Genomic DNA, 25,737 nt, shown 5'->3' with positions numbered 1-25,737 from the left:
CCTTGGCTGTCTTAGTCTGGAAGCTCTGCTGAAACCTGTCTATCATGGGTGATCCTGCTGGTCATTTGGAATACCGGTGGCATAGTTTCCAGTATCACAGCAACACTCAAGCCACCACAGTATGACAAACTGACAAAAGTGGGTGTTTCAGCTATAGCACTGATGTGTTTGAGTGTGTGTAGATTTTCATGTTCTCAATATTTTTGGTAAGCTGAAGAAAATAAATTCATATTATAGAATGAGGGATTTTTATGAGACTTTTAGGAGCCCTGGTGGCACAGTTGTTAAGACCTACATCTGCTAACCAAAAGGTTGGCAGTTTGAATCCACCAGTTGCTCCTTGGAAACACTATGAGACAGTTCTACACTGTCCTGAAGGGTTGCTGTGAGTAGGAATCGACTCAGTGCTAATGACAATGGAAACACCAAAGGAAATTGTGATAGTTTGACGTCGACCAAGTTATTGTTTGTCAATCATAAAACCTGAAAAATTTTAAAAGAATATATTATGATCCTGATATAATATTGTCTAAAAAAAAATTTTTTTTTTTTTAAAGTCAGTCTAGATGACCTGTCAAGATCTATATGATTCTTTGATTTCTCAAAACTTTACTGAGGATTTTGTCAAATTTCAGAAACTTAGTATTTAGGTTCATCAAACATAGGCTAAGTGACTTTTTCTATTACAGTGAATATTTTTGGTGACTCTGAAATAGAAAGTTGCCATTGTCTGAGTTTGACCTTCTATCTATGTATTTTTTACAAGTCTTCTATAGCTCTACAAATGTTCCTTCTAGCTAGCTGATTCCTTGTAGTCATACTTATCAATATTCCAGCACATTTAACTAGTAGTTTCTTCCTTCAGAACTCAGGAAAAGCACGTAATTCAACAAGAAGGGCAGTGAGTGACATGCTGCATCTTGTTTTCATAGGAACACCAAAGAATAAGCATATGCCACTGTTTGCTTTGGGTAGGTTTACCTAGAAAACAGGAGATCAGTGAGATGTTAAATTGTAATTTTATATGATGGATACCTGAAAACAAGGCTATGTGTGAAAGCAGCCTAACTCTTAGATGTTGTGCGTGTCAAAACAGGAACAAAGCTTATAATGGAAGTTTAATTTTCCTTAAATATGCATCCCAACATAATTGAGGTATGCAGCTCACCCAGAGCCTTGGGTGTAGTCCATGAACACTGCTGCTCCTCTGATCTGTAATTAGTAATTTTTCTGTGCACTGGTTCTTAACTATTATGAGGTCTCAGGTCCTTTGGAGAATCTAATAAAAGCTGTGGACTGTCTCCCCAGCAAATACAAATGGTCAAAAATATTGGCAAAAATTTATTTTGGTTATAATTTCAGGTTTTATATTCTTTTTTTTTTTTTAAACACAGCTATGGAACTACAGATACAAAGGAAATAAATATAACAAGAATCTCCTCCATTCTCTAGAGATCTTTTAGGGATACTTAGGGCCAATGTAAGGAAGTACATCAAATTAGATGGGATGTTTTTTTCCAACTAAAGAATCTAAAACATTTCAAATTGTTTGTCTTACATGCTGGAGTTCCTGGGTGATGAAAATAGTTAATGCCATTGGCTGCTAACCAAAAGGTTGTAGGTTCGAGTCCACCCAGAGGCACCTTGGAAGAAAGGGTTGGCGATCTGCCTCCAGCAAACAGCCATTGAAAACCCTATGGAGCACAGTTCTGCTCTGGCACACATGGGATTGCCATGACTTGGAGTTGATTTGACAGCAACTGGATTATATGAAACCTTTTTTTGTATGTGTGGGTGTTTTATTGGTTTGTGCTTATCCTAGGTAGGCCATGGTATAAAATATGTTTCTTACTGTATGTTGTGATAAGAAGTTTAAATGCAGTGGTCTAGGTCAGTGCTACTCAATTTGTGGTTCCTGGACTAGTGCCATTCCGTTTATTACTGGTCTGCATTGAAGTAAGTACAGAACTTGAGAACAAGCATTTAGAAACTTTTGTAGCAATTTGACATTGCCATCATTTTCAAGCTTTTGATCAGTGGAATTGTCCCACTGAATAGGTGTAGATCAGTTTGGTTGTTGTTGAACTTGGGTGGTGATTCACATATGAGTTCTGTACAGTTGAGAAGTACTGTTCTAGATCATTTCCTAATATATTAGACTCACAGTGGTGGAGGGAAGGAACATTAAATCTCTTAGGATAATACGTTTACTTTTTGGTAAATTGGGCATCATGTGTTGCTAATTACTATGCTTTCAGATTTTCTGTCTGTAATGACAAACCCATTGTCTTCAAGTCGATGCTGACCCATAGTGACCCTATAGGATAGAGTAGAGCTGTTTCATGGGGTTCCCAAGGCTGTAGTCTTTACTGAAGCAGACTCCCACATCTTTCTTCCACAGAGTGGCTACTCAGTTCAAACCACTGACCTTTCGGTTAGCAGCCAAACTCTTAATCACTGCGACATCAGGGCTAATTGTAATGGCAAAGCAAGATTAAAAACCAAAAAACCAAACCCATTGCCGTCAAGTCGAATCCGATTCACAGCCACTGTGTAGGACAGAGTAGAACTGCCACTAGAGTTTCCAAGGAGTGCCTGGTGGATTCGAACTGCCGAGCTTTTGGTTAGCAGCCGTAGCTAACCACTATGCCACCAGAGAATATAATTTATAATGTTTTATATGGTCCCTTTGTTTAAAAAAAAAAAAAAAAGATAATACTTTGTAATATTGGAAAGCTTTGGAACTCTAGCTTAATTTTATAACAAAATCTGTTATATTATCCATCAGAAATATGGGAAATATATCTTCTTTTATAATCAACATTAATCTTTACTAAATAAAAGATAAGGTTGAGTAAGTTTCAGTCCTTTTTGCATGACGGTTTAAATGTGAAATTAATCACAAATAATGTAAGAACTTTCCAGTATGAATACATGTTTGAAAATTTAACTGACTTTAAATTTTCCCTTTTGGATTGAGATGATATTATCACTTTGAATACTTCAAAATGATGTAATGAGATTCAGTGATGAGGATAATGAATGTAAAGAACTCATATTGAAGTTATTAAACAAGGATAGATCTGACCTATCTGTGGCTAAAATAGCCACATTTGGTCATTAATTTTAAATTCCTTGATTCTGGGTAACCACCTCCAGTTAAAAAGAAAACTAAAAAAAACCCACCCAAAATTATCTTAAGTGTTAAATGGGAAAAAACGGAGTTGAGCTTTCATGTGCTCTCCACAAAAGACAGCAGACCAACTTTGTTTCCCTAATAAGGCTGTGTTGAATGCTGGAATGCTTGTCCCCTTGCATTTTACTGAGATACCTAAAAATACTTACTTTACAAAAAACCATTTGTAATTTAATATGTTTAGCCTAGACAAGAATAGAAAACAATATGTGCCTGGAAGAAGTTAGTGACAAAATTGCATTTCCAGTATTAGTGTAGGACAGGCTACATATAAGTGTGAACCTCAAAGAGCATATCTCATGGTTTGAAAGTATAGGAAACAAATTAAGATTTTTTGCTATTATCCATTTGTATTTTGTTCATCTTGATATATTTGAGATTTGTGGCAGGTTTTAGTTCCTCTCTCTTTCCCTTCTTCTAATTAGTAAGTAAAAAAAACCCAAAAAACCCACTGCCATCGAGTCGATTCTGACTCATAGCGACCCTATAGGACAGAGTAGAACTGCCCCAAAATAAAATTAGTTAAGTAGGCTTCAAAAAAAAAAAAAACCAAACCCAGTGCCGTCGAGTCAATTCCGACTCACAGCGATGAGTAAGTAGGCTTATACAGTTCAAATGTCTATACAAGTTAATTTATTGCTCAACACTGAGATTTGGATTTTGTCTTCCAAAATAAAGACCTACATTTAGGAATACTTTTTGCATCTCACTCAGAGTCAAAGACCAAGTCCTTTAAACACCTAAAATACCTTCCATGTTCTGACCCCTAGCTGTCTCTCCTGCTTTGTTTCTCACTGCACACCCCAGTTTTCACTCCCGTTCTAGCCCCCTGGCACGTTTCTGCCTCAGGGACTTTGCACTTGCTATTTGGTCTGCTTGGATTTTTTTTTAACTTAGATTTCTGTTCAGATTTAATGTGTTATAGAGGCCTCCTCTGACCTCTTTATATAAAATAGCAAGCCCTTGCCCCTGTCTTGGAGCCCTGGTAGCACAGTGGTTAAGTGTTTGACTGCTAACCAAAATCCACCAGCCACTCCTTGGAAACTCTGTGGAGCAGTTCTACTCTGTCCTGCAGAGTTGGTATGAGTTGGAAATGACTCAATGGCAGCGGGTTTGGTTTGGTTTTTTTTTTTTTTTCCCAAGTAGAATATAAGCACCTTCAGAGTAGGGACTTTATTTTATTCATTACTGTAACCCCAGCGTAGTCCCTGGGTGGTGCAAATGGTTAAGCACTTGGCTACTTACCAAAAGGTTGGCAGTTTGAATCCACCCAGAGGTGCTGCAGAAGAAAGGCCTGGTGATCTATTTCAGAAAGATCACAGCCATTGGAGACCTGAAGGAGCACATTTCTATTGTGCAGCACTTGGGGTTGCCATGAGTCAGAATCAACTTGTGGCAAGTGGTTTGAGTTGTTGTTCTTTTTTTATTTTTTTGTAACCCCAGCCTCTACCACAGAGAATGCTGTTGTAGGGCTCAATAAATATGTGTGTAATTAATTAACAAATTAATGAAATAAATTAATTTAAGGAAAAGATATAGTTCAAGTTGCTGTTGAACTGACCTTGGGTAGAAGGTCAGTCAGGAATGAGAAGTTGCTGAGTTAAATTAACTTACGGTAACATAGAGGGCCATTCTCATCATAATAGAGCCCTTGGGTGGTGCAAATGGTTAACTGCTTGGCTGCTAATAAAAGATTGGTAGTTCAAATCCACCTAGAGGCACCTGAGAAGAAAGGCCTGACAACCTACTTCCAAAAGATCACAGCCATGAAAACCCTATAGAACTCAGTTTTATTCTGCAACACATGGGGTTGCCATGAGTCGGAATTGACTTGAAGGAAACTTTTTTTTTTTTAACCATAACAAATCTGGTGGTTAACCGGAGCTAGATTCTGACTCTAAGAATTTTTGTTGTTTGTAAGTACAGGCTGACTAAAAAATAAGGAATACTGTCAAAAATGTATTATTCAGGGCCTAGATTATTTGTGACTCTGTAGTCAAAACCAGTTTGTAATGGAACTGTCATTGATGGTTGTAATTCAGGCCATGATGCTAATTCCTTTATTTTCTCGACTGCGAAGAAGAGAAGGTATGAATATGAAGTTCTTGACACATACCCACAAGAAGTTGCGTGCATGGTCACTTATCCCAGATGCTGGTTGCTATTTTGGATGTTGTGTTGTTAGCAGCCATCAAGCCTGCCCCTGACTCATGGCGACCCCACGTACAATGGAATGAATGAATCACTGCCCAGTCCTGGGCCATGTCCATGATCGGTTGCAGATCAGACCACAGGGTTTTCATTGGCCTTTCACCAGGCCTTCCTTTTCCTAGTCTGTCTTAGTCTAAAAGCTCCACTGAATCCTGTTCAGCATCGTAGCAACACTCATGCCTCCACTGACAGATGGGTGGTTGGCTTCCCATGAGGTGCATTGGCCTGGGATTGTCTCCTGGTCTCCTGCAAGGAAGGTGAGACTTCTACTACTGAGCCAACACTGCCTCCTTGTGCTGCTTTGAGTAGAACACTCAACATAGCACCACAGAAGATGTTCATAAGACGACGTGCAGACCATGCGGTAGAAGTATGGCAGAACCCTATCCTACTGGAAACTGAAGTTTCCTGTTCATATGGGAAAAGAAAAAGTCCATTCTCTGAAAAAATAAAAAAGAATGGGCTGAAAACTCACTGTTCTTTATTTTTGCATCTGCTTTTTAAACTCAACTAGGAATTTTTTGAAGAACTTAAACTCTTAAATTTGTGTATGTATTGGCCAAACTATGAATGTGTGATAGACAGATAAATATCTACATGTATTATCCATGTAGATCTCTGTCTATTTATGTAACTACATTATACATATATAGGAGCCCTGGTGGCTCAGTGGTTAAGAGCTCAGCTGCTAACCAAAAGGTTGGCAGTTCAATTCTACCAGCCGCTCCTTGGAAACCCTATGTGGCAGTTCTGCTGTGTACTATAGGTTCGCTAAGAATTGGAATGGACTCGACAGCAATGGGTTTTTTCTGTAAAAGCAGAAAATGAAAGAGGTTTTGAGTAGCCTTTATCATGTATTAGCAATTGAATGAAGTGCTGAGTAGCAGAGTTAAAAAATAGTGCTAAAAGTGTTACCCTTAATCTTAAATAATTAACTAAATCGGTTGTTTCACCAAACTTCAGAATCAGTGCCATGTGGTGAGAATTTTATTTGAATATAGGTGGCTTGGAAGTTCAGCTGGATCATTCAGTTTGCATGCATTGTGAAAGATTGAGGTTTTTGTAAATAAAGTTTTATTTGAGCATAGCCATGCTCAGTTGTTTACATATAGTTTGTATCTTCTTGCAAGCTTTGATAGAGCAGGGTAGATGCAACAGTCAGTATAATGTCCTCAAAACCTAAAATACTTTCTGTCTCTTTATAGTTAAAGTTTGCTATTTTTTTTTTACAATGGGGCATATTAAATAAACTTTATATAAAAATTCTGTATCAAAATGGTGTTTTTCACTGAGACAGAATTTCACTCATAACGCGAGTGAATTATCCCAAACTTTGAAATGCTTTTTATTTAACCATTAAAAAAAAAACATTGCTTTCGACTCATAGTGACCCTATAGTACAAAGTAGAACTGCGCTATAGGGTTTCCAAGGCTGTAAACCTTTATGAAAGGAGACTGCTGCACCCTTCTCCTACGGAGTGCCTGGTAGGTTTAAACCACCAACTTTTTGGTTAACAGCCAAGCACTTAACCACTGCACTACCAGTGCGCCTCTATTTAACCATTAACACATCTAAAATATTAAGCACTCTTTAATGTTCTTTTGTATTCTTTTGCATAGAAATTACTTTAAAAACACTAGTTAGAAAAAAGCTTTTTTTTCCCCCTTAAATAATCCATTGGTTGTTTTGAGTGTGAACAATGGGCACAATGAGTAGATAAAATTTTTTTTCAGGTAAAATGTAATTGTGGAAAAAAATTTAGTATGCAAAATAAATTTTCTTCCTCTAAAATCAGTTAGAATTATATGAAATTTTGCACATAATTTGATAATCTTTTTAAAAAAGATGTTTGGAAATAGATTATAGGACATAGGAAAGCACTTATTCTTATAATATGTCATATACTAATACTTTTTACAAATGTACCGGAGGATAACCAATTAAATTTTGCATCTTTGTCGGAATATTCTGGAAGAAGATTTTGGCTTTGACAAACCTGCTGCTGTTGAGTCAGTTCCAGGTAGAACTGCCCCATAGGGTTTCCAAGGAGCAGCTGATGAATTCAAACTGCTGACCTTTTGGTTAGCAGCCGGAGCATTTAACCACTGTGTCACCAGAGCTCCTAGGTTTTGACAAGGCCTAACCAATTTATCTGAAATATCACCAAATCAATTTGGGGTATGCCCACATTTAATTTTTGTTCTGAACCTTTTTTTCTTAGACATTGAGTGAAATAATCTCTGAATTGATCCTAATTCTTCCATGATACTATTAGGTATAATTTTGGTTTCTGGTTACCTTTAGAGATGACCTATTTCTATATGTACCCATGTTGACCAATTGTTCCTGCTGCAAAATGACCACCCACTGGTGAAAGGTTAGAAGAGAGGGTGTTACTGGGATTGTTAACGAAGATTGAATGAAAACTATAATATGTGGGTACTTAGTAGAGTACCCGGTACATAGAATAAATTTAAGGTAGCTGTTATTTTTTGTCTATGATTCCTCTTATGCTATTTAAACTTGTCTAACTTACCATTTTACTTTACTAAATGCTTTGTTTCTTAGAGATTTTTAGGTATTTAGGCATTAACTACTTGAACTATAACATAAGAATAAATTGGAGTATTACCACTTACACTCCTTTCATATTATCCCCTTATTTTCTTCTTTCTGTTTGTCACTATGTGAAATTATCTGAGTTTTTGACTTGTTTATTATATCCTGGAAACCCTGGTGGCATAGTGGTTAAGTGCTATGGCTGCTAACCATCGGAAACTCTGTGGGGCAGTTCTACTCTGTCCTGTAGGGTCGCTATGAGTCGGAATTGACTCGATGGCAATGGGTTTTTTTTTTGGTATTATCTGCCCCTTTATTAGAAGAATGTTAATCCTAGGCAGGGCCCTTTGACTTGTTACCATTCCATCTCCAAACCCTGGAACCTATGCCTAAGGCTCAATAAATATTTGATGGATGAACAGATGAAAGGATGATAAAGTGAGGATGTCGAGTGATATATAGAATTGTCACCAAAAATTTGAATTAATCAGTATTCCTGTTATATTTCTGAAGATCTTAATAGATAGCATTGTAATGGTAAACTTCAACTATAGAAAATAAAGCAACATATCATGAGAGAAAGAAATATTTATTAAGGAGAATCTTTGGTGGTGCAGTGGTTAAGCACTGGACTGCCAATCGAAAGGTTGGCAGTTCAAACCCACGAGCCACTCTACAGGACAAAGATGTGGCAGTCTGTTTCCGTAAAGATTTAAACCTTGGAAACCCTATTGGACAGTTCTGCCCTGTCCTATAGGGTCGCTATGAGTCGGAATTTGACTCGATGGCAGTGGGTTTGGGTTTTTTGATATTTGCTGGCTCGTGCTAGGTGTTTTGCTAGGTGAGACAGATACATTAGAAGGGGGGAAATGTGTGGACACTGGCATTAAACTTATTAGTGGTCCAAGTTAGTTAAGCATATCTAAGCTTTATTTCAGGAACTTAAGCAATATATTATGTATAAGGTCCTTAATGTTGAGCTCATAGTAGGAGACTAATAAATGGTAACTAAAAAAAAAAAAAATACAGACATTGATGCATTCTTTGTTTGTATAATGGAAAGTATTTTATCCTTTTAAGTCTAACCTAATGCTTCCCCTCCCTCCATTTTTTTCCCACTGAAAATAGAGTAACCATGGGTAGAAGGCTGAGTAGAAGTCCTCTTGTTTCTTCTTCCCAATCGGCTCTCTAGCTTGATTTATAACTGGTTAATGAAAATTTTTTCTCAGAATCTATTCAGCTGCTGTGGCCTCCTGAAAAGGATCATTACAACAGAAGCACTCAGCTTCACCTATAAAACAGTTGCTCTCGAGTTGACTGTTCATGGTGACCCCATGTGTGTCAGAGTAGAAGTGTGCTGCATAGGGTTTTCAGTGGCTGATTTTCTGGAAGTAGATCTTCAGGTGTTTCTTCTGAGGCACCTCTGAGTGGACTTGAACCTCTAGCCTTTCATTTAGCAGCTGAGTGTGTTAACCATTTCCAGCTTGAAGGGACTCCCAACGTTACCTAAACCAAAAAAAACCAAACCTATTGCCATTGAGTCAATTGCGAATCATAGCCACCCTATAAGTCAGGGTAGAACTGCCCTATAGGGTTTCGAAAGCTGTAATCTTCATGGAAACAGACTGCTGCATCTTTCTCCCACCAAGGACTGTTGGGTTTGAACTGCCAACGTTTTAGTTAGCAGCCTAGCACTTAACCACTGCTCCAGCAAGACTCCTCAGCCTTAGCTAGGAAAGTAAGTATCAAGTAGCAACTGCCTATTCTGGATTTATCAGAGCTACACCCAATGTAAGGCCAACCACAAGCACAAAGAGCCCCAGGTACTCAGGTGGGTTAGAGCCACTCCCTTCCTTCTGTTCTCTATCCTCCTTTCTTCCGCTCTTCAAAAAAATCTGTCCAGCTTTCAGTTACAGCTTTCTTTCTGTAGGAAGAAAAATGTACTTTATTATTTCTTACAGTAAGATAGTGAAGGTGGAACAAGGGGGAGAGAAAGAGAGAGTATGTGTATAAGCTAGAAGGTGTACTATGCTGATATTTAACTATTTTGTACTTTTGTTTATAGGAAATATAACAGCCTTTACATATTCTCAAATCATTTGGGAAAAACCACTGATATATTGCCATAAGTGATTTAAAATGTTTGAAGTTTGAGTTTTTAGGAAAGTAGACTGACTGGAAGGACAATAAAGTATGGGGAAACTGTTGAAAGAAACATCCCTGTCTGCACACTTGAGTGCTCACTTTTTCCTCCTGGAGTTGCTTTGTTATTACAAATTGACAACTTTGCAATTACAGTGATTAATGATGTACCCTAGTGTTTATGGGTCCTGAGGTCAGTGGGCCCAAAGATGGCCATACTGTGGGAAACTTAGATAGAGCTTATCTCATAGAGGATGAACCAAAAATTCTTTTCCTTTCTGTCTGATTGTTTATGAGTTAAGTATGTTAGATATGGTTGAGGAGTCACCAAGACATAATGAGTAATGTGAATTATCATTTTCAGTCTAGTCGTGTTGCCTAAATCCTCATGTTTAAACACTAATGTGAACATTCACTGGCTACCTTATTAACTAAAAACATGTTATTTTATAAAGAAATATTAGAAAAAGTACATTAATTAGTTGAAAGTGTAACTTATAATACTATTCATTAGGTGCTCATAAGATGAAGTTTTGCTTGATTTCTTTGAATCTGATCCTTGATGGATCTACTGCTTGTTTATGGTATTATTTTTCTGTATGTTATTCTAACCAGGGCATCACAACTCTGGTTTTTGATACAATCCTTTATAACTTAGGCTGCCTTCAATTGTTAAGCTAAAAGGTCTGAAACTAGTTGGAATGCATCAGGAATTTTTAATTTGGATACCACTCTTACACAAATCAGTCAGCTTTCTAGCCAGCTTTGTTCTTTGAGTTCTGTGAGCTGAGGATAGTACTGGGTTAAGGCAGTGGTAGCTCACTGTCAAGACTTACTTAAAGAACGGTGGCTTCACACTAAGGAACGAGAGAACAATAAGCAAATTGTTCAGCCCATGGCACTAAGCCATTGCCAGGATCTCTGCTGGTTTGATACTCACACACTACACAAAAGTGACTCGTGATGATCACTGTAGTTGAAAGGGAAATATATTATCCCATTGTGTGTCTGCCAGGATTTGAAGAGAATAATGGAGGAATACTTTTCATATTTGTATCTCAGTTTTTAAAAACTGTTTAAACACCCTTTAAAAATTATTTGTTTTCTAGTAGTCTGTGACATTTCTAGGATAAAAGAACAGATGTTCACTATAATATTTTAATAAAGAAAAGAAAAATAACTATACAAATTTTAATTTTAGGAAATGATGTTCCTTTTCATATCCTAGTATTTTCTCCCTAGGGAATGTAGGAAATACATATTACAGTTTGATGAAGGAAATAGGATTTTACTTCTTAAACACTGATTAAATTTTGCTCGTAGTCTGAATGTTTTGTTAAATACAAAGTTCAAGAAAGACTAATTTGATAAAATAAATATTCTGTATAACAAATGATTTCAAGAATTTTAAGAAATGTAATATTTCTTTCTCTTAATTGGAGCCAATTGTAGGAGACTTAGGTAAACATTTTCAGACTTTACAGAGATTTACTCTTTCTTTAAATGTGCCTTTGTTTCCTAAATAAATCTCCTTCAAATGAGCATGGGCACCAATTCACAGAATTTTGTTCCTTAGGAAATTAAAGGCTCTGAGAAGTCCTGTGGTTTAGCTCCTTGTGTAACTTCACCTCTGTTTTTCAGCTGTTTTTGACAACAGAACCTTTTTTGTTTCTTGAAAAGTAGTTTTCCATAAAATATTCTTTAAGAAATATTCTTCCTTATAAAAAATTGCACGATTGCATTGTATAAAATATGGAAAACACATGTACAAAAGAGAAAGAACAGATACCATTCAGAGAGAACCTTCATTAAAATGTAGATGTGTTTCTCTCTACTCCTTTCCATGCATTGGTCATGCTGTGTATATGATTTTATATCTTCCTTTCTACTTCACATCGTAAGGCATTTTATCTTGCTATTCAAAATTCTTTCTAAGCATGATCTTAATTGTTGTATAATGTGTCATGTAGTTATAGTTAACCATTTCCTCATTCTTGTATACTTGATTGTTCCTAATTTTTTCACTATTATAAATTACACTGTAGTGAACAAATAATCTTTATATATGAAGTCTTTCTACATAAAGACTTTCCTATATTTCAGATTATTTTCTTATGATGGATTCCTTCCCAGAAGTTGATTATTATGTCAAGAGCATGAGCCTTCTTGAAGGCTTTTTTAAAAAAATCAATGCTAGATCCTTTTCTCAAAGAACTGTATTAATGTATAGTCTTATTCTTACAGCATTGAGTATTAACATTTTTTTTAAAATCTTTACACATTTGAAAAGTGGTATATCTTTTTATTGTTATTCTTTGATAATTGGTAAAGTTGTTTGATTTTTTCTAACTAAAGGGCCATTGCTATTCATTTATTTTGTAGCCTTCATTTATCATGTATTCCAGATTTCCTGAGCCACGATAGTTATAGATCATAAGAGTATGTCATTGTACTTAAATGTAAGATTGTTGTAGCATACTTATCTAGTACATGTTGTAGATTTTGAAATGTTTTTCAAAATACTTTTAATGTGAAAAAGTTATTTGACTTCTGTTTACTCTAAAAAGTAAAGTACAAAAGTATAAAGACAATTTTTATTGGGCTTTAAGTGAAAGTTTACAAACCAAGTCAGTCCCTCATACAAAAATTTTTATATACCTTGCTGTATACTCCCAGTTGTTCTCCCCCTAATGAGACAGCTGTGTCCATTCAGCCAGCCTCTGTCCTCCTCTGCCTTCTCATCTCTCCTCCAGGCAGGAGCTGCCCACATAGTCTCATGTGTCTACTTGATCCAAAAAGCACACTCCTTTTCTGTCTTACAGTTCAGTCCAGCCCTTGTCTGAAGAGTTGGCTTTGGGAATGGTTCCTGTCTTGGGCTAAGTAACAAAAGGTCTGGGGACCATGACCTCTGGGGTCCTTCTAGTCTCAGTCAGGCCATTAAGTCGGGTCTTTTTATGAGAATTTGAGGTCTGCATCCCACTGCTTTCCTTCTCCTTCAGGAGTTCTTTTTTTATGTTCCCTGTCAGGGCAGTCATCAGTTGTAGCTGGGCACCATCTAGTTCTTCTGGTCTCAGGCTGATGTAATCTCTGATTTATGTGGCCCTTTCTGTCTTTTGGGCTCATAATTACATTGCGTCTTTGGTGTTCTTCATTCTCCTTTGCTCCAGGTGGGTTGAGACCAATTGATGGATCTTAGATGGCCGCTTGCTAGTGTTTAAGACCCCAGATGCCACTCTCTAAAGTGGGATGCAGAATATTTTCTTAATAGATTTTATTATGCCAGTTGACCTAGGTGTCCCCTGAAACTGTGGTCCCCAAAGCCCCGCCCCTGCTATGCTGGCATTTGAAGCATTCAGTTTATTCTGGAAACTTCCTCAGTTTTGGTTTAGTCCAATTGTGATGACCTCTCCTTATAAAGACAATGTTAACATAAGGTTCAAAAATTACATGATTTAAGTTGCGAGCTCCTGTAAACATTCAGATGATAGAGGTCAGACCAACCTGCTGATTGGCATATAATAAAGTAGCTCTAAGGAACCTATTTGAATGCTTCTGTGACTCATTTGGTATTTAAATATTTAAACCAACAGAATTAATTTGTATTGCATCTAGTATCAACTGTTTTTTAACAATCAGTTATGTTCATATTTTTAACATGTAGTGGACTCTACCCTTGGATTTTGAGGGCATGTTGCTCCCCCTTTCTCTGACTACCTTAGTGCATGTCATTGCACTTGTGAGTTTTATCAGAAGGCAAGTGGGGCAACCTGACTCAAATTTCAGATTAAAAAAAAAATTATCTTATTTTAAAATTTTGAGTAGTATTTTTGTAGATGTTTCAACCTATAAAGTAGATTAGGACTCCTGATTATTCTGTGCTTCTCAACAAAGTAAGGGGTTGGATTCCAAAATTAATGAAAACTAGCCAATCCAGGGATTTTTTTCCCCCCAACCTCCTACACTCTTTAAGAACTAACACCTAGAAAAAGACTAAGGAGTTTGTTTTCATAGATATAGGATATACGCATTTTAGTTTAAGTTTGGAAACCTAGTACTATTAGATAGCATGCTCTTTTTTCTTTTCTTTTTTAGGGTTGCTAGAAGGGCTCCATGTACCTTGAAGTGTCTAGATGAAAAAGATACTATACTGTCTATTATGGCAAACTTTTAGTACTATCTTAAGTAGTTTTAATAAGTAGATCCTTTGTGATTATGTCCTATTGTGAAATTTCAGTAAAAGGAAGATGCCACTGTTCTGTACTTGAACATGTTTCCTTTGCTTGCTATAATAACTCTGTAAGCTAAACGAAAAACTGTCTACTTAAGAGTGAACATGGAAAGTTATGCAACAGCACAGAATGTAATTCTGTATTGCAGTAACTGAATGTGAGCATGCATTTTAGACTGCTAGGTTCGCCAGTTTTTCAGTGCCTGCCCTAACTAATCAAATTAGTTATTGGAAAATTCAGATGCTGCTAAAATTGTTGATCGGAGTTTATTGCTAGGTTATGCTCATAAAGACCCTGTATCTTATGCTAGCGTCTTCTGTTTGTGATCTGTTTTACTTTCTGAGTAAAATGATCCTATGGTTTGTAGTTTGAAAGTGTCATCACTTAGCATGTACCCACTAGGCTTACATTTCTTGAATTCTGCGCCTGATATCTTACCCTCAGATTTGTGTGTTATGAGAGGACTCAAACTGCTTCTGCCATCATTAAGCAGAATAGATACATTAACACTGGGTAAATAGCTTTTAAATCATTGGAGTCTTTCCCAGTTATTTACTTTCCTTGAATACAGGCTATGTATTGTAGTGTTTAAGAAGTGTGGACTTTAGCTCCATCTTAGACAATTTAGTTACCCTAACTTTGAAGTTCCTCATCTGAAAAATGGGGATAATCATAGCTTCCACTTTGGCTGTTGTAAGGATTATATGAGATAATGGCTCCAAACCAATTATTGTTACTATTAGTCCATGCTAACCAAAGGAATAGTAATAACACAGTACAAGACAGCGTATGTTACAAATATAAATAATAAAAAATTAAGTATAGAAATTTTTAAGTTGTATGCATGAATTTTTGTCTTGTTTTCTTCTCATAATCATTACTGGGTGACCTACTACATGCCAGTCACTGTGCTGAGATACAAACAAAGTAAGACAGGGTCATTGCCTTCACTGAAATTATAGCCTAGTGAAAGAATTTATGGTTTAGTTTTACCATAACAAAGGCATTAATTTGCATAAGCACTTAAGAATATAAATATGAAATAAATACTCATTCAGTGACCCAGTTCAACCAGAATTTATTCAGTATCTTCACAAAGGTTTTTTCATGGGTGTTTCTAAGTGGATATTAGAATAAAAAAGCATTTGCTGTTGAAGATACTTAAATTAGATGGTAAAGGAACTATTCAAGAATCAGAAAACCGTGTTTATTATACTTTGCCCTTTTAGTTGGGGAATAGCCTTAATTTAAGGATTTAAGGTGGGTGCAGTAGCAACCAGGATTGATGTTTGTTTTTCCTCAGTTGAGGTAGTAGAGAGCCAGAGGTTGCTAATGAATAACTAGCGTATAAGGGTGTTGAGTCTTGGAGCATTTGACTTGCAGAAGACTAATAAATAGATTATGAATAGTCAAAAGATATGAATTGTGAAACCATGAATTCTGATTTAGGATATTAAGATACGTAATAGTAAAAAAAATTTTTAAGGAATTTATAAGTTTGTAAAACTTCATGTTTTTTTTCTTTTTCTTTTTTCCCCAGAGCATCTGCTACACCTAAGCCTGAGCCGGTTCCTGTTCAGAAGGTGTGTTTTTAATCTAGCATCTAGGGTACCATTTGATAGTCCCTCCTGAGTAATTCCTAGTTCTGTCTCAGGTTATATGGACATTTCATTTAGCCTTTGTACAATTTTCCTCATTTTTTTTTACTTAAAGTATGAGGAGAAGAACTGGAAATGAACACATAGAGAGTTACTTTCTATAATTATACGTGTATTATTAAAACATTATTTCCAAATCTATACATTATCAATAACTTATACCCAAATTTCTTACATTCACATTTACATACTAATTTGCCTGTCTTTATTCATGTATTTTCTACAGGGAATAGATAAGTGGTTACTGAAAATGTATATCCCAACAGGTCTTTAACAACATTTTATTAATAAGTATTTAATTGCATTTTCACAGTATTCTTGGATTAGTTTATTGGCAGTTAGTCTTTTACTTGCATATGTTCCCAAATGTTCCTAAACTGGTGTTCATGTACATCTGGTTTTTGCTTTTGGGGATTTTACTCTCAAGTTTACTTGCTGCCTTTCTGTTAGGTTACTTATTATATTGATTTGCTTAAACATTAAGCTACTGTTTTTCTCCATTAACTTTTTTATTGCTATAAGATTTTAGATTACTTTTTTTTTTTAGAAAGTAAATATAATACAGCATCATTGTATGCATTTAAAAAATATGATTGTTTATCCTTTGGAGTTGTAGAGTGAGTAGGAATTTATTCTTGAACGTCATGAGCGATTCACTTGATTTTTTCTTTTTTTGAACTTTAGACTTGCTTTGGAATAGGGGTTTGCAAACACAAATTCTGTTAATTTCAGAAGGAATTGATCTTTCTTACTAGTTACTTTTTTCTTTGGCTGATGGCATTGAGGAAATGTCTAAGTTCATTTTTTTCCTCATGTAACTACTAAATATTAAATATTTATTTTGGAAACGAAAAGGGAAAGAACTTTATTCCATCTCTGAATCATATCTCAGAACTTTCCAAAGAAAGAAAAACAGTGGTGGATTACAGAAGAGGGAAAGGATTGATTTTGTTTTGTTCCTTTTGTTTGCTTTTCATTAATGGATTTTTTAGTAATTTCTTTGTTCAAGATAATATGTACATAAGATGTATACATTTCTGAGTTAGATAAAAATTGCCTTATGCCTCTTCATTTTTTTTCAATTGAAGAGTAAAAACGCTCTGCTGCTTTTGCATGAATCAAATAATTGTAGCCTAGAGAGTAATCAAACATACTTGAGAGATGGAATTAGAATTGAGGCTCTGCATAGTAAAAAAAAAAAAAAAAATTGGTTAGCAATGTTTTGTTTGTTTTGGGATATTTTACAATTTTTTCTTTTGGACTATGTCTAAATTGAACAACTCTGATGGCCTTTATTTTTGATAGTTTCCCTGCTCTATTTCCTATATATTTTGAAAACTTCCTTCATTTTTATAAAAAAATATACGTGGTGTGTGCATCTGTGTTATGCATGTTGAGACCAGTTAGCATGCATGTTATGCTATATGAACTCTATGTTTTTATCTGGAAATGTGAATTTGGGGCTGCTAACATGATTGTTTGTCTTTTTAAAAGTCAGCTATGTGTTCTTTTCAGTGAATGTATTTTGCATGTATTTGGTGTGTTTTTGTGTATGTTTATTTTTATTTTACATAGGGAGAACCTAAAGAAGTAGTTAAACCTGTGCCCATTACATCTCCTGCTGTGTCCAAAGTCACCTCCACAACCAACATGGCCTACAATAAGACACCACGGCCCTTTGGTTTTGTGTCTTCTCCAAAAGTCACATCCATCCCATCACCATCGTCCGCCTTCACCACAGCCCATGTGACCACTTCATCACATGCTTCCCCTCCACCCGTGGCTGCTGTCACTCCTCTCCCATTCGCTGCATCCGGACTGCATGCTAATACCAATCTTAGTGCTGATCAGCGTTCACCTGCACTGAGCGCTGTTAAAACTGCAGTTAATGTCCCACGGCAGCCCACAGTCACCAGCGTGTGTTCCGAAACTGCTCAGGAGGTAGCAGAGGGACAGAGAAGAGGATCCCAGGGTGACAGTAAACAGCAAAATGGGTAGGTGGCCAAGGGTGCTTTTTGCTCATATCAAAGACTCTTCTTTCAGGCAATTTCCATGAAACAATCTACATACTCAAAACATCCGGTGTTTTTTGAAGGAAGGAAGATGAAGTTTTCTTTGCTTCATTAATATATGGCATATACAAGTATGGCACTCTCTGCAAGGCAATTACAGGTTATTCAAAACTTAGTTATGCATTTTGACATGCTGTGAGCCATATAACATACTCTCCTGGCACAACATTGAGCAAGCAACTGGCACTTACAATGCAAGGCAAATCTTGAATCATTTTCTTCCTTAATTTTTCCATCCTTTTATTGGTCACCAGAAGTTTAAACAGAATGGTCACAGTTGTCTTCAGCTTATGTAGCTCACCCTGAGGAGAGAGGAAATGAGGAGTTTATAAGTAGCTTTTTTTTTCCTAGGAAGTAACCTTAAGAAAACAAAAAGCAAGTCTGATTTTGATTCATGTATGATGCATTAGCTTAGAGCAGATATCTAGCAACATTCTTTTCAGATAAGATTAAACTAGAATTTATTCTTTAAAACAGTAATATATATTTATTTTCACAACAGTTAAAAAAAAAATCACAATAAAGACAAAAACCAAAAAAAGCACGAGGAGCAAACAAGAAAATATTTTCATTGCAAAGATTCTTCTAAAATGAATGAATTTAAACCAGTGAACTCCAAATATATAAAATATTAACAGAGTTTTAAAAAATATATTCCTCTAATTTTTTTTCCTAAAAAGTTTTTTAGAAACTCTTTTAAAAAATTGGTTGAGGGTATTAACTTATTTGAACTATACTTAGTTATAAAATTGGCACATTTATTTCACAAGCCTCCATTTGTAGATAGTTATTTTATTCTTTTTGAAATTTAGTGACCCTATTTAAAGCCAAAGTTGTTTTTAGGAAATCAGTTTGATCGGATTTATTGTGACAAAAATGTACTTTAAAAGAATAAAAACAAAGGGAAATAATCTGCATGCATGAGGGTTTTTATCAATGCCAGTTCCCAGGAAAATAAAATAATAAAATAAAATAGGTCCTTTCTATGAGATAATCCCTTCCAAATGTTAATTCATGTAATGAAGGGACTGTGCTTTCTGTAGCATTGCTGCCATGGCAACTTTTGGACTTTGAAATAGAAGGTGGCAGGGTTCCAGGCTCTTGCTAGAGAAAGGAAGCAGGAGGTCTGCAAGAACAGCTACTGGGCCTTATACATGGTTTTGTGGTTGTGGGAGGCTTTTTAAAGTTTTGATGTTTATATTGAGGAGAACTAGTGTCAGTCAAAGAACGTTATTTCTTCTTTTAAGTGAGGGTGAGAAACAGTATGTAGTTTTGAGGTATAGTTTTTTTCGTGTGTGTGTGTTTGGGGTTTTTTTTTTTCCTTCTTTCTATTTTAAGGTATAGTTTTTACAGTAATTAAAGTAGATACCCTGGAAAGACTGCTGCCTGTCAAATGCTCGCTTTACAGAAAACTAAAAGAAGTCTACTATGTTTATTAATCTTCAGGTTCAGTAGAATTAAGTCCATTGAAAGAAGTGTCTTAACTAAATTTTTTTCTGCTCACTAACCCTGTTGACATTTTATAAGAAATGACATTTTATAAGGGAGCCTTCTTAATGGGAAATAGTAGAGGCAAAGGCAAATTGAGGTTATAGAAAAGTTCTGCATTTAAAGCATCTGAAAACATCAAGTTTAGTTTTTGTGTTGTATAAGCACAACTTAGATGGTGAAACTTGAAATGATTTAAAGCATGTGATTTTCAAACCGCAAGTGTAGGCAGTGGTATAGTTGTAGACGCTGTATGCTCGCCTCTTCATCAATTGACAAGTGAATATTGAGTACATGCCTGATGTGCAGCACTGTCAAGATTCAGGAGAAAAAGGATTATTACATTTTTTGCAGTATTAGGAAGCAAGTAACTGCTTTCCTTTGGCAAACTGGGAGTACTTAAAAATAGATTTCAAGTATTGTCCAGATGCTAGGACAATGAGAACTTGGCTGCTCCAAAAACAAAGTGGTGCCTGTGAAATGCTCAAATTCACAACGCCCTTTCTTTCACTACATTTAGATTAGAGAATTTAAAAATAAATCACACAGTTTAGTAGTCAGTGATAACGTCATTTTGAAGAGTAGGTGTTTTGTGATATTGACAAATACGTATTTTTTATCAGGTGTAAAACTTTTTCTGAAATCAGAGTCAAGTCACTTTTTACTAATTATGTGGTTATTATATTTCTGATATTTTTGTAATGTTCCAAAAGATCTTCAACAAAACTCTTTTAAACTTAAAAGTTGTTACTTTTCATTAACTGCTTTTTAAAAAAAAAAAATATTAAATGCCAGTGAACAAAAATTTAAGCTATCAGAAGGATATGAAGTTAAATGCATAAGCTGTTTTTCCTTCAAAATACCAGAAAACTGTTAGTTTTCAAGTCATTTAAAGTAGCTAGTTAGTTTGTCAGTTTGATAGGCATCCTACCCAAATTTGTATAGAGTTAATAAACAAAAGAGACAAACAAATGCTTATTAAGAAATAGCTATTCTTATACTATAAAATGTGTCCTTATGTTGATTTTTTAGAATATCTGTTAATAATACTATGCAAACATTCCTTTTCCTTCTTATAAATGATAATATTAAGGCACTTAAGAGTTTTTAAAATTTTTTGCCTATCTATACAAATTATTGGCTTGCCGCTTCCTTTACTACTATCCTTAGAGCAACATGGGACATTATATCCCAGACCGGAAGAGAATCTATTTTGCATCAAGTAGTTAAGTGATTTACCTTTTCCCTTTCCATGTGCCCTTGCATTGTACAGTGCCACTGCTTTCGAGAGGTAAGTCTTTGGTTCTATATTAACTTTGATTTGTTTGGACTGGAATTTCTTCTAACAGCTCCTACATGGTATTTTGAAGAACCTGGCCTTGGAAGATTAAAAAATTGATGATATGTTAGTAATAATTTTAAAATGCTTTTCTCTTTGCAGAAAACACAAGTGACAGAGTTAGTATCCACTTTACGGGAGAGGAAATATGGTGATTTATGTATGAGTAAACAGCATGAATGCCAATTTTTGCAAAATTAAATTACATTTTGCAAAAGAGCTATAATTTAGAATAACCACATTCAGTGTTTCCATAAGTTTGGTTTGTTTTGCTATGCTGTGGTGACTTGCCTTGTAATAAAAAGGTGTTTAACTTATTTCATAAAATATATGTGGAGTTTGCTGTGTAATGGTTTAAAAGGTGCAGTGCTTGGGGGAATGTAACTTGTGTTAAGACTGCTAGAAGACAAAGATAGGAGAGAAAGCATAAACATTTGTACCACTAGTGAACAGCATATGTAAAACTGAGTTGATTTCCAAATTAATATCACAAACCAATGTTTTCTTGGTAAAGGTTCTAAGAGCCTTCATGAATTTTCAAGAAAGCTTTCATTCAGACCATGTCGATCATAGCTTTAGAACTGTATACATGCAGTTGTGTGTCAGTTGATGGTAGAAAGCCTATAAACCTTTGAAATTAGTTAAGAGAGACAATTACCAACTTATTAAAGGTCACAGTTAGTTGGCTTAAAACATAGAGAATCACTGTGGTATAACTTAAAAACCTCACTTTTGTGTTACGTAGCTATTGATATTAAACTGGCTGGTTATTACTAGATTTAAAAATACAAAAAAATCACATTGGATAAGAATTTAAATTTCATATTGTTATGATTACTCTGAGCATGTGGTTAAGTTTCTTTACCATCGTAGAGCAGGATTGGAAATAGAGAATATCTATCTTGGACATATCCAAGAAAATTAATTGTTGAATTATTAAAGGAACTTCATACCAGTGTGACTGTGGTCTTACTGAATAATTGCATGTCATATTTAACATAGGAATATTGCATACCATTGTACTAGTATAGAATCCCCCAAACCTGATTTATTGTTTTATCTATTTAAATTCTTATACACAATTACCAAATTTTAATGTAACGAACAATTTGACATTAAAGCAGAAAAAATGAGACTTAAAGAAATTAAACTTTTAGGTTAAAGATATATTTTTTGAGTTCCACATTCAGATTCGTTAACTCATTAGGTATTACTATGTATCGTGCTAGGTGTTTCTAAATATATTATGTGATTTAATTCTCATTTAGATTGTGAATGCAGAGAGGTTAAGTAATTTTCTCAGGTCATGCAGTTTATAGGTGATAGAGCCAGGATTCAAGCCTCAGTCTTTTGAAGCTAACTTTTGGTGTACCTTTCTCTGTATTGGCTGCCTGTGACTTGGGCTTATTTGTGTTACTTTGAATTGGTATTTATTTTTAACGATTAAAGATTTGAGGATAAATTGAGTGAATTGAGGCTATATGAGTGAGTTGATGTCCAGAGACTACAGATAGGTTTTTTTTTTATGTGTGTGTGTGTGTAGTTCGGAGGTTTATCTGTCTATAATAGAAATTTACATTTGTGTAATTTCAAAGTGCCCTCAAATATATTAAACGTATGTTTTTAGTAGAAGCCTGAGAGCAGGGAAATTGTAACCAGTTTCACTACTGGAGCCCTGGTGACACAGTGGTTAAGAGAGATGGCGAGCTACAGCTATTAACCAAAAGGTCAGCAGTTCAAATCCACCAGCTGCTCCTTGGGAACCCCTTGGGGCAGTTCTACTCTGTCCTGTAGGGTCGCCATGAGTCGGAATCGACTCAACAGCGACAGGTTTGGCTTTTTTTTGGTTTTCACTGTTGAGGAAAATGAGGCTTCTGTAGACTGTGGCACAGGATAACCAGGATGAGAAGCCAGATCATCTGGCTTTGATGCTGGCTCTTTTGATACTATTGTGTATGATGGACTATTCCGTTTGGGCACATTTTCTAAAACATAAAAATATTTGTTTGACATATTCAAAGTGGCATCTTTAGTTTGAAACCATTCAACCCCCACTTCCCAGCCCCTTATTACACCGTGGAACATTTCCCTCCTATTTTCATATGACATAAAACCTTTTCCCTAAACTTTGAAATGTTTACATATACATCTAAAATTCTACTTTATTCAGGAGAGGTTAAATTTTGCAAAATTATTTCATATTATTCTAAATAGAAAGACATAATGATTTGTGTTGTGGCTCGAAAAGTGTAAATGCAGGCAAACTATTGAGATCAGCTTACTCCTGCCTCTCACCCTCATTCAGTGAATCTTAGCTCTCTTGAGTTTATGAGGCTGGCTGTGACATGTGGAAATAAAGCAACAATGCACAGTCTTAGTACAAAAACTAGCTCGCAGTTTTCTCGCTGATTTTATAATGAATTATTAGTTACTTGAACAAAACTTCATTGTAGAATTAACTCTATAATGTATTCTTGACATCATACGGAGAGAGATTATACTTTAGTCTTCTCTATATAGAATCCAAATATGTTTGTTTTTAATGATTCTATAATTAATAGGCTATGTGAATGAATTGTGTTTTGATGTTCTCTTTCTTTGGGTGTTATTAACCTAGTTCCTTTTCTGTGTCATATCAGATGTACCTTTCTGGGCAATAATTATATCACTGGTAATTCTGAACTATGAAGTTCCCACAAATCAGTTTTAAAGTTACTGGAATTTACTGGATGAGAGTGATGATAATGACGGATGAGGAGAGAATTAAAGCTAAGTGATAGTCCATTATTTATGAAAAGCATCCACTAAAGCTATCCCTATATTTTTCATCATTGTCACTACATTTTGAAAAATGAGAAATTTTTAAAAATTCCTTCACTTTTTTTTTTTTTTTTTTTTACATGATTCAGGATAATTTATGTGAGGAGATTGAATTTACTCTTATGGCACTGGGTTTTTTGTTACATTATGTGAGGAGACCCTGGTAGCGTAGTGGTTAAGTGCTACGGCTGCTGACCAAAAGGTCAGCAGTTCACATCCACCAGGCGCTCTTTGGAAACTCTGTGGGCAGTTCTGCTCTGTCCTATAGGGTTGCTATGAGTCAGAATCGACTCGATGGCACCGGGTTTTTTTTTTTTTATATTATATTATATTATATTATGTGAGATTGAAAGGTTTTTTCCTTTTTTCTCTCCTGTTTTTGAAAGTGATTTGAAGTGGTCTGTTTCTACTGTTGACATATAATGATTTTATTCTCTGCCTTTTGTTAGACCATAATAAGAATTTTGATTCAGTACATTTATAAAAAACCTAAAAATTTGATTCAGTACATTTATAAAATCTAAAAAAAAAAAATAGTGGATCTTAATCTCTTGGTGTTCAGTAACTTGAGAATTGAGCTAGCATTAATAAGTACTTTTCAGTGTTTTTGGAACCAAACAAACAAAAAAATAGATAATGTCCTACCTAATAACAACTTTGTAACAGTTTTGACTAACATTTGTCCATTCTTGTTCATCTGTGTTTACATGATTATGCTAAAGCATGATGTTTGTGTAACATCTTTACCTAAATTGTTTTGAATTTTGCCATTTCATTTTTCTTCCTTTTTTGAGGGGGTCTTATCTTTGTCTCTTTTTTATTATCCTGGGAATATCAATGTCTTCTGTATCTCACATCTTTCTTGTGTATTATTCCTCCTTCAGTAACCCTGGCAAAGCGTAAGTATTTAACCAATGGTTCCTTTGTAATTTTCATCGTTGTCTCTCTGTAACTTTCTGTCTCGCTTTCAGCTTTAACACCACCAGCAGATTTTGTTATTATCTTTTATTTAAAAATTCTCAAATGTATTATGAAGCATAAGAAACATGTTTTTCATACTGGAGAACTTCCTATGAATCAATGGGTGTGTTTAGAACACTCACACGTCTGTAATGGAAAAACTTAGTGAAACCTTCAGGAAGATAAGTATTATGGACAGTGCATACCAGAGTTAGATATGCAGTTTGTTTAGTATTTAAATAATTGGAATGAACACAATTTAGAAAATCTATGTTTTGAAATAAATGATTTACTCTTGTAGTTAAGTTTGTGTTCTATCCCAAATGCAGTTTAAAAAAATTAAAATCAATGATATTATTCTCTTTTAATCATAGAATCATCAGAGTGTAGAGTTTTAGAGCCAGAAAAAAACCAAACCTGGCTCTAACTAAATGTTTAGAAACAGCACATCATTAGAACAATCCCCTAAGCTGTGGTAAATGTCACAAGAGCCTAAAGTATACTATGCTTTTGTAAGTGTGTAGCGGCTAAAAATATATTTAAGTACTGTAGTTTTATTAGTTTTTATGTCTTAGCTTGACACCATTGTTTTGTATTTCTATAGACCACACCTTTTATATAGGATACCATAGTCTTATATCTGAAATTGTTGCCATTTAAGAGTAAACTACATTCACTGACCGATAATAGAGAAATGTAAAATGATAAATTTATTAGTAGGCCAAACAAACTTTATCGCGTACTTATATAAGATGAAGAGTTATCTGCTTTGGAATTTTATCTCTCAAAACCAGTGTGTTTATGAAATAACTTATTCCTATTACTTCCTAATTTTTAACATTTTGTGTTTTAAGAATGATTAAGTTTTGTTCACTTTTAATGAACAGTCTTTTAGATACTTCATTTCTAGAATCTTAAGTATTACCATAAATTATAATGTCTTTACTAATTTTACATGTAAATATCACTGTTTCTGTTCTTTATATATGCAGTCTTAGCACATGTATTGCTAATTATTTTTCTAGTAAACAGAATACATTATAATGATGAATACTATGTGGT

At 35.1% G+C, this 25,737-nt stretch overlaps 1 protein-coding gene across 9 annotated transcripts in view; it reads left to right on the top strand.

Moving 5' to 3' along the window:
• Positions 1-25,737, top strand: part of PDLIM5 (PDZ and LIM domain 5) — a 247,339-nt gene that overhangs the window by 117,057 nt on the left and 104,545 nt on the right. For 4 of the 9 annotated variants that reach the window (XM_064285529.1, XM_064285528.1, XM_064285533.1 and 1 more), the window contains exons 4-5: positions 15,879-15,921; positions 17,899-17,990. In XM_064285529.1, coding sequence (XP_064141599.1) covers positions 15,879-15,921; positions 17,899-17,990 — 135 coding nt within the window. Of the gene's footprint in view, positions 1-15,878; positions 15,922-17,571; positions 17,991-25,737 lie in introns of those variants that run through there. The other 5 variants (XM_003414072.4, XM_064285527.1, XM_023553233.2 and 2 more) reach the window with 2 other exon arrangements.

The sequence above is a fragment of the Loxodonta africana genome, chromosome 5, assembly GCF_030014295.1.
Source record: "Loxodonta africana isolate mLoxAfr1 chromosome 5, mLoxAfr1.hap2, whole genome shotgun sequence".
NCBI lineage: Eukaryota > Metazoa > Chordata > Mammalia > Proboscidea > Elephantidae > Loxodonta > Loxodonta africana.
This window is presented reverse-complemented; position numbering and strand designations above follow the sequence as displayed.